General features: G+C 36.5%; 1 protein-coding gene across 1 annotated transcript; it reads left to right on the top strand.

Moving 5' to 3' along the window:
- Positions 1 to 278: 278 nt before the first annotated feature.
- On the top strand, positions 279 to 7,819 carry ZRANB2 (zinc finger, RAN-binding domain containing 2). The gene is made up of 7 exons (XM_009576610.1): positions 279 to 327; positions 875 to 951; positions 1,525 to 1,662; positions 2,523 to 2,695; positions 4,933 to 5,019; positions 6,834 to 6,998; positions 7,520 to 7,819. The coding sequence occupies exons 1-7, from the start codon at positions 279 to 281 to the stop codon at positions 7,581 to 7,583; spliced, it is 753 nt and encodes a 250-aa protein (XP_009574905.1). The 3' UTR covers positions 7,584 to 7,819.
- Positions 7,820 to 10,307: the final 2,488 nt, after the last annotated feature.

Genomic DNA, 10,307 nt, shown 5'->3' with positions numbered 1-10,307 from the left:
ATTTAATTAATTTTTCAAGTTCTGGAGTCCTTCAGAGTAAATTTGCAGTCACGCGCAGGACACCTAGCGTGTTGCCACACGCTTGCAGTAGATTACAAAGTCAGCTGAAATTAAAACGAGCCGTTGAAGTTTTCCCACTCACATTATAAAAAGGAATAGAAAAATTCTTAAGGCGAATCTTGGCAGTTGTACAATTCAGTGCAACTACAGGATGCTTTTATTCCTATTGCTCCCCGAGGAGATATGTATATGACTTTATGTCACAGAATAATTGCGATATGGAAGCAGGCTGGCACGCCCAGAAGCCACCAAGGAGGCTGCGTGCACGTAGGACCTGGCTGTGGCGAAGCGGCTGCAGCAATGCCAGCAGCTGGGAAAGCAGTTAGCGCGTGTTGCCCTCGCCTCACGTTTCGTTGCCTGCTTTCCCGAGTTGGCTGCTGGCGGCTCTCAGAGGTGGGATTTTGGTCTTCTGGATTCTGGCCCCTTGGAGACACTCTCGTGTTTATCCACACCAAGGCCGTTGTCAGGCACGGCAGCCCCGCCAGAGCTCTTCTGGGAAGCTGGTTGCTCAGCACAGCTATAGTCCTGAAATTTTTTTTTTTTTCCCCCCCATTCTTTTAAACGCTATTGCTTCTGTGTTGTTTATGTGTCTTAATCCATTTTCTCAATTAGGTTTCTGAAGAACTATATTTAATAAATGTGGGGGGGAACAATTCATGTTCCTCATGAGATCATATTACATCCTTATGGCATACATTTACAAATCCACTGAAGGCTTCCAGAACCTCTGTGAAAGTTTATTCTAAACTTTGTGCTTAGTGTAGCTGAAATTGGTGCAGCTCAAGAGATTGTCTTGTTTTACCTCTTTTTAAAGGATATGGAGGAGGATTTAATGAACGAGAGAATGTTGAATATATAGAACGCGAAGAATCAGACGGGGAGTATGATGAGGTGAGATTGGGTACATGTATTGCTCTGGAGAGACACGTATTGTGTGGTTTGTGTTTAGGATACACACATTTGCATTTGGTTTCCTTATGGAGAAAAGCGCTAGTCAGAAATACGTTGTGGTGCATCTCTTTGTCAAATGCTCAAGTGTGAAAGTTTTGAACTGAAAGTGAATGCATCTGTTTTGTCTTTTGGGGGGTTAAAAACTAAGAATGAGTTCAAATTAAACTGGTACAAGGTGAGTTCGTTAAACTTCTTAGGGAGCGTCATGCATGTTGTTTTCAGCCAGATGTTCGACATTGTTTTATGACACAAATATAGACACAATATAAAATACTCTTGTTAAATTCAGATTTCCATTAATCTTGTCCGTGGGTACTAATTGTATCTGAGACAAGCATCTCTTTAGAAAGTTTCTTCTTGCTAATTGATGTTTCATGATACTTCTCCTTCCCTTTGAGCAATACCCTATTTGAAATTGATGTATATTTATTTTCTCATAGAAGTTTTATCAAAAAAATACAGTTGGAAATTACTTTTGATTAAATCGTATTCTAATGGAATAAAATTTCTTAGTTTGGACGCAAAAAGAAAAAGTATAGAGGGAAGCCGGTTGGTCCTGCATCTATCCTGAAGGAAGTAGAAGATAAGGAATCTGAAGGGGAAGATGAGGAGGATGAGGATGAAGATCTCTCCAAATATAAATTGGATGAGGTAGCGTGTTTTGGTTGTCTTTATTCTAGCAATTATTTTTTAATTATTACTACAGTGCTGTTTAGTATTAGTAGGTAAGGTTTGGTCTGTATTTTTAGCTGCCTTTAGAGGAATGTAGAGGAGTAGCTATCAGAATAACGGCTACTACAGCTTCTGTAAAGTACGTACACAAGCTCTGTTTTGTTCTAAATACCTGCATTCAAAGATGTGTAATTTTTTTAAACCATAAAAAACTAAAGGCTTATCTGAGATCAGAATCAAAAAATTTTGAGATCTTTATTTGGAACCTTTATGTATGGTTACCATATAAAAGGAATGTTCTTGAATTTTATTCTTAGCCTTTTAAAACCATATCAGACTTATTTTTTATAAAATGGAACAAAATATTCAGAGATTTTTTTCATCTTTCCTGAAATACATGGTCATCACATATTGGATTGTCCACATCTTTGGACAACAGTCATGCAGACACATGCGTATATGCTTATTTTTAACACAGCAGTCACCAAATTCTGCAGAATGATGCTATTTTATAGATTTTGAGTCTGAAAACTCTTCCAGGCACTCATTTAAAGTAACTGGTAAAAATGAACGTCTGTATTTTCATTAACTTCATTAAATAACAGAAAATGGGACTTCAGATGGGTTTTTGCAGGTTTTTTAGTAGTTTGCTTTGAAACACAAATTTTCAGTCACTCTTTACTCCTAAAATTTTTGGATCTCATTAAATGCACTAACAACAGTATTTTTAAAAGTTGTAAAAAAGCACAAAATAAACCATAGAATAAGTAAAAAACACTTACTGAAGAAAACAATAAAAATACTTCCTACGTATTGTTTGTATATCTGCGTTTTTTCAGGATGAGGATGAAGATGATGCTGACCTTTCAAAATATAATCTTGATGCCAGTGAAGAAGAGGACACTAATAAGAAAAAGAAATCCAATAGGCGCAGTCGTTCTAAGTCTCGATCTTCCCACTCACGATCTTCATCGCGCTCATCCTCTCATTCAAGCTCAAGGTCTAGGTCCAGGTAAACGGGTACAGGTCAAGGGTAACGCCAGGCAAAATGTCAGTATCTAACTTCTTTATTTACTTTTTTTTCTTGATTGCCTTACAGTTTTAGTTTAATAATGTTAACAATTTTATGTACAGAATTTACACAGGTAGATAATGTTCTGTTCTGACCTTCTGTGGATCCTCAGTAGGGAGGCTTCATATGTCTTGTTGCTTGTTTTAGTAAATTTAAGTTGATATTTCAATTTAATCCTTCAAATAAATTTAAAAACATAACTTATTTTCAATTTTGTTTTCAGGCTTGTTGGCCATATATGATTCAATGGGTGAACTTTTTTTAGCAATGTTGAGTAGAGTTGTTGAACAGAGAAGCAGAAGAGTGGTATTGTTAAAGTGGGGGGCGGTGGAAGAGGGAGGTATTGTTAAAGTGGGAAGAGGGCAGTGATGATGCAGTTCAGACAGATTCAGTGAACAGACAGAATGGAAAATAACCTGGAAATAAAGGCAAGAAACTTGAACTTAGTTTGATGGCAAGCAACAAAGCTTCAAGTACAGCGGCAATGTTGTCAGAATAATACTCAAGGTTTATATTGATCCCGGGGCCACAAAAAAAGTCTACTGGGTAGATTTAAGATCTCTTATTTAAATTCAGTAATATATGAACAATTGAATACATGTTTTGTAATCATGTGATGTAAATCATGGTGTAGCTTTTTAGCTGCCTTACAACTAATACAAAGATGGTACTGATAGGTTTAAGACCTCAAATCGGTACTAGCTCATAGGGTTATACATAAAGTTCAAGTTTCTTCTAGTCTTTCTAGCTTTGTAACTGCACCTCTCTGCTCTCACCGCTGTGATCACTGCCCAAATTCTTCAGACCCTCATACTAACCAGATGTCAGCCACTGTCTGTTTTGTCTTTCTCCCCATTGCTGTCATGCTTTTTTTCGTGCTGCCTCTTCTATGAAAAATTACGTTCTTCACAATACCTATTGTCAGCCTCCCCACTCCTTCAAATGCTGTCTTGAGACGTGTATTTGCCACCTGGCTCCAAGGAGGAGCACTAAGTGAATAATAGTGACTAAGCTGACCGGCTGTCAGCGATTTTTATAAACGAAGCGAGGTGTGGAGCAAGGTCTTTGAGGAAGTGGCTGTATTGTCCTGCGTGAGGATAGTGTGCGGCCAGTATGGGCTGCATTTGAGTGCAATTCTTAGGTTTAGGGGTGGGAAGGTCAAAGAAGACAGAATAACTTCATTTGGCCATAACTTTGTTCGTTAATTCACAAATGTTAACAGTGAAGTAAAAAGTAGCTTGTCATAACTGAAATTTGCTAGGAATCTTTCAACTTTCTGTTGAACTTTTTGCTTCTAGCTACAGATAATTAATTGGAAATACTAGTTGCCATTTGTGGATACTTCTTTGTGTTTTTTAAAAAGGTTTAAATATATCTTCTAGTTAGCATATGTTCATACTGCTTTTGTTTTGCACAATAAGATGAAGAAGACATGGTAACAATATAAACTGGGAGACTGACAGGACGTATAATATATTTTTCCTGAAAAGATTATTAGAATTTGATTGCAATGCCTTCTTTTTACAACAGTTACTGCAAGTCCGCTACCATTTTTACGTACCTCTTGTGGTTTGTGCTTTAAAGAAAATCCATCAACATGAAAAATTCGAAAATAATTTTGACTAGTTCGAAGTAGTGTTAGATAAGTCTGTATTTTAGCCAAGAATTAACTACTACTTAATATTTAACGCAGTGGAAAATCTTTATGAAAACTTGAAACTGCTTATAAAATGCTTGTGAGAACTGACTTGGGGAAAATTTGAGCTAGCTAATCCTAATACTCTTATCTACTCTGCTTTTCAAAGAAACTGATGGTTTTCAAGTTAAGGCACAAATTAAAAGTTAAGGCATTGATTTCATGAAATAGTTAATTGATATGCAGTTGTTTCATTTTGCCAAATAACTGCAATCCTGTTTCATTTTTGTGCTTTGTTTTAGGAAACGTAATAAAAAAACCTGACTTTGTAAATTTTTGAATGTGCCATCTTGCTATGTTAAAGTTTCTGTTTTAAAATGTACTATGGTGATACTGGGAGCGTAGGGGGAAATTGTCACTTCTTTAGTGACTCTAGGCCCAATTGTATTGATGCATAGTTGTCTCTACTGCTAACAATAGCAGTCATTCTGGTAAATACAAGCCAGACACTGGAAAAAAAAAATCTTCCGTGTTGTTTCAGGTCCCATTCAAGAAGTTCTTCCAGTTCCAGATCAAGATCTCGTTCCAGTTCCAGAGAACACTCTAGATCTCGTGGGTCGAAATCAAGGTGAATGAGGTAGCACTCTCTCCTTGCAGAGAGAAAAAAGGGCAGAAGAACCAGCTGCTGGTTGATTTCATCATAAAATTATGCCGGTCAAAAAACATTAACTCATTTTTATCTTGGAAATCAGAATTCCTTGGGTCTCTGCGTGAGGTTGTTACCACTACAGATGTATTTCTTGAGAATGCAAGGTTTTGCTTGAAGAGTTTAAGTCTGATCTAAGCTAGACCAGTGGACGCCACAGATCTTCACTTTGAAGGAAGAAGAATTTGAATGCATGTTTGCTTTCTGCAATAATTTTTGCTGGTTTACTGTTTCCACTTTGGCTGCTTGATGTGGAAGAACATTAGAAAATACGCTATACTTCTGGTTTTGTGTTTAGTGATAACTTCTTTAACGTATCTAACTTCCACTAGATAGTGCTGCCATTATCTTTATAAATGTGGGGGGAATGTATAAAAATGTTGATAGTAAACCATGCGAAAAGCTGACAGGAGTTTGAGCTAGCTGACGTTTTCTGTATAGCAGTTACTGAACTGCGCAGGGAAGAGTAACAAAAGCATGTAAGTTCCGTGAGGTGTCCTTGCACAGGCATCCTGTTGGCAGGACTTCCCTTTTGCGATGGAATGAAGATCTGTGCCATCTCTGTGCATGCGGAAAATCTTAAAACTGTAAATAAGGAAGTTTGAGTTGGGAAGACCAATCACAAATGGTGCCACTACCCTTTGGTGGCAAAAACATGCTATGGATTATCCCATGAGCGTGAGCGCGGGATGGAATCCGTGCTTTTAGGAAGAGAAAAAGGGTGCCTGTGCCCCCACTAGACGCTGAAGGGACTCGTCAGCTGAGCTGGGTTATTTGCTTGTGCCACACAGCGTCCACCGCGTGTCCTCAGTGCTTGTGTGAAATAAGACTGCTTTATTATTTACAATGAGAACCCTGAAAATATTTTACCAACAACATACACTGTGGTGTTGGGTTTTTTTTAAATATCTTTAAATAGCTTGCTTAAAAAAATTCCTGTTAGGTGTTTTTATATAATTTTGGAATTACAGTTTAGGACTTTCTAGTTCTATTACTTTTTTCACAAGTGGTTTTTTTCTTGGTTTTTCTAGATAACCAAAGTGATTTTTGAGTGGTTGCAAGTGAAGCTGGTTAATTTTTTTTCTTGGTTTTTTTTAGAAAACCAAGGTGATTTTTGAGTGCTTGTAAGTGAGCTGGTTAATTTTTTTTTAAATGCCAAAACGACTGTATTCTAAGAGGGCTTTTTTTTAAATGTTTTGGTTGTGGAAGGTCTTACTCTTTACCCAAATTTATTTTGAGATTTGTAAATATACCTTCTGGGGGTTTTTACTATTCCAGTAAGATGAACACTACTTTACAAATTTCCGATGTGAAATATCCATTAATACGAAGTGAAGTATTCTTAAATCAGCATTGCATTTCAAGCCATTTTGCTTTGTGAATTTAACTGCTGAGGAAGGTCCTTATATAGGCTACTTCCTGTCCCAGTCTCCCATCGCTTCTTTATCAAAATGTATCATTCTGGTGAATGCTGGAAAGAAGTTTCCAAACCATTGGTGGTCTGTATATCAAGAAACGCTATTTAGCAAAATTTGTTAAGAGAACTACTGCGGCAGTAGAAGTCTTTATTGGCAGATAACTAAGGAGTAAGTATTAAAGCATCCACAAATTTCTTTGACAAAACACTGATGTAACTAGAGTAGTGAGTGTTCATGAAAACTGTCTCTTTTTATTCTTTCTTTGTTCTTTCTATATTATACCAGAATTAAATCTGATTTATTTCTTAATCAATAAAGATCCAGCTCCAGGTCCTACAGGGGGTCTTCCACCCCAAGAAAAAGATCTTACTCAAGCTCTCGTTCATCATCTTCCCCCGAGAGAAGCAAGAAGCGAAGTCGTTCTAGATCTTCTTCATCTGGTGATCGCAAAAAAAGACGATCGAGATCACGGTCACCCGAAAGGTTTGGGTTTATGTAGAATAAGAATGGGTGTATTTAAATGTGTGATTTTTTTTTTTTTTTTCTGAAGGACTGAGATTCACTGGGAAAGAATTGAATCTGATCAGTTATTCCGATATTAAAAGTAGTTTTCTCACTTCCCCTACTCTTACTTCCTATTAAAACCTCTGTAATTACTTCCCCCCCTCAATGAAATTTCCTCCTGCTAGAAGTATGTTCCATAGAAAGACCTGGGTCACCATTCTTTCAGTGTGTGAAAGTGTTAACGTGTACATTATTCATTTATTTTCATAAGTAAATATTGCATTTAGAAATTGTATTCTACTTCCAGTATTAAATTTACATTTTTAGTATTAAATTCACATTCATGAGCTTAAAGTGGTTTAAAGTTATTTCTATATTCATATAAGGCCCCTCAGATATACTTGGCTTCCAGCTATTATAGGATACAGACTACTCAAAGTGGATGCTAAAATTAATTTCAACTTATTTCTTTGCATGCTTTCTCCATTTATATCTTACAGACGCCGCAGATCATCATCTGGATCTTCCCATTCTGGTTCCCGTACAAGTTCTAAAAAGAAATAATGTATTAAAGCTCACATTTAAAAAAAAAAAAAAAAAGAAAAAAAAATTCCAGTCAGTGCATGAGACATTTTTAAGAAGTTGGTGTCTTACTTGGTCAGAAGTGCTAAATCTGCTAGTAGAGGTGCATGTCTGTCCTTGCTTTCTGGAAAACTGCAGCTTTGTTCATTCATGAAACAAAAAGTGAGGTAGCATTTTAAGCCATAAACTCCCCAGAGGAGGTGTGAAGTTTTATTATTTGAGTAAGGGGCGGGGAGGTAGTATTTTTAAAGACTCAGTTACTTGATTCCTGGCTGTCTTACGTGTACGAGCAGGCACAGGTTGGGTATGTTCTACTACAACTCTGCTCTTCATGTGACAATTACAAAGAAGTATCTGAGGAATACAGGAAGAACCCATGAGCTTTCTACATCCAACTCCTGAGCTTGTTTGATGTAGCTCGTATGGGACCATGAAAGATTAGCGTAGCTGTAGGGCTGGTGTTACCCATTGGATGACAGTAGCGAGCACTTAGGTCTAATTATTTTTTGTTCTTCTGTGTTGAAGTAAAAGTATAGATGGATGCCCCTCTCTCTCTTTAGCTATGCTCAGTGCAAAATAGCTATTAAATACCCAGTCCATCATACAATTCTGTAGAGAGTGAATCAGACTTCATTGTTTCGAAGCGAGGATGTTTGAGACATTGGGCACTACCCTCTCGATTGCTCGAGTCTCATAGCTGCCGGTGCCTGTCACTGGCAATCATTGGCTGCAGTCAGCAAAGTGCCCTCTCTGCAGTGGGTGCTGGCTATGGTATTTTCACATGCATGGACCCTGGACTCTGCGATCCTTTCTCATAGAAGGATCATTTAGGAACTACTCTTGAGATGGAGGAATATGGAACTAGCTTCTTGGAATCAAGTGAAGCTTCTACAGGCCGTCTGTAAAATTCATTTTGGGCTGACTAAAATTTTCAAGGTATCTGAATTTTATTTATATTTAAAAATGAGAATTAATAAATGTGTAGAAAGTTCTGACATCTTAAATGTGTTCTTCATCAATCATTCTTTTTCCCTTAAACATAATTTATGGCTTAAAATGCTTTATTGAATCTTTTACTAGCAATATCACATTAAAACTTGGTCTCTCTTGAGCTCCGTTTGGTTAAGAAAGGTTTAAGTATCTTCGGTGCCATCACAAGGTAAGTATGTTAAGGAAAATTTCTCTTTTTAAGCAAGTAAACAGCAATATATCTGCATTTATTTCAGTAGTAAAACTTCCAAACCCATATTTGACTGCTGCTTTTTTAAAATGAACTGCACAAAAACAAACGGAGCAAAATTTAAAAACTACATTCTGCTTTCTTTTATTTTTTTTAAGACTTCTTTTGGACTGGTATATAAGCAAAATGTTTTTGGTGTAGAAATATTTTGATAATCTTTTTGCAGAAAAAATGCTCTGCAGTTTCTTCTTTAATGCTTTCTTTTATATCTAATTCCAGTGCTAAATGTGTGTAGATTGCACAAGAGCAGGTTAGTCTTGTAACTGTGCCTCTGACGACTTCGAAGTCCAACTACTAAATTGTAAAAATCAGATCAAATAGATGCTATGTTGTTAGCCTTTGGTTTTTTTCTTGTTCTTTGTATTAAAATTGTTGCTGTACTTAACAGATGAAAGTTTTTAAATTTAGCAAATGATAGGCTACAGGCAAAGGAAAATTATGGTTTCATTTGGCTTAGATAAAATGTAAGGCAAAATGATTCTGTAGACAAGTGTAAATAAAACCTGTGAGTCAACTGTGCAGTGAGTGCTTTCTCTTGGAAACATAAGCAAATCTTTCTTTATAACATACACTAACGGATTATTTTGTTGTTGTTGTTCTCTGTTACTGCAGTGCAAGAAGGGCAGTATGTGCACTTACCTGGCCATAGGTATCATGAATTTTCAGATTGTTTCAGTTCTTTAAGTACTGAAAATATTTTTGGATTTAAACAGCAGCACGTTTAAAATGAGCTTTTACGAAACTTCAAGGTATTTTCTTCTGTATGTGTTCCATATTCAGAAAGTTTTTAGAGGAAGCAGTATGTTTAAATTATTTTGATTGCTACATTTTAAAATACAAAGGCACAGTAACTATGGTAGTCTTTGCAAACCTGTTATAAATGACACAAAATTACCTCTTTTTAGTTACTGCATCGGCAAATAAATTAGAACCAAGCTATTAGAACTAAACATGGTCCACCTCTGATAAGACACAAAGAGCTAGATTAAGCTCAGGCAGTAAAAAGGTGGGGGCTTGGGGGGGTAGAATTATCTCCAGTGGCCTAGCAGTAAATTTTTCTATTTCATTAGAAAATACTTCCTTTGCCCTCAGTTTAGCCATTGGTGTCAGATAAATCGGTGCCTATAGAAGTAAACAGGTATTTCTGTGCAGCTTTAGCAAAGATCAATGAAATTTGTCATGGCCAAGGAGGAAGGCTTGATTAGGTTTAGGGCTAATGTGCTTTTCTAAGAAAAATTAAATACATTTGTGAATAGTAATGGTGGTTTTGTGTAAGAATTCTTCAGTAGTAATTGAAAACTAGAAAGTGAGTCTAAATATAAGCAGACTAGACTTTATATAAATTTGGCAACAGAGTAAAATCCACTGCTGAAAAATTACTATCTTCAGGTAGATAGTCAATTAACAATAAAAAGCATTAAAATGTACATGTTGGTACATCTTAAAACAAGATTGCTTCATTTCCA

The sequence above is a fragment of the Fulmarus glacialis genome, unplaced genomic scaffold (genome assembly GCF_000690835.1).
Source record: "Fulmarus glacialis isolate BGI_N327 unplaced genomic scaffold, ASM69083v1 Scaffold13904, whole genome shotgun sequence".
Lineage (NCBI taxonomy): Eukaryota > Metazoa > Chordata > Aves > Procellariiformes > Procellariidae > Fulmarus > Fulmarus glacialis.
This window is presented reverse-complemented; position numbering and strand designations above follow the sequence as displayed.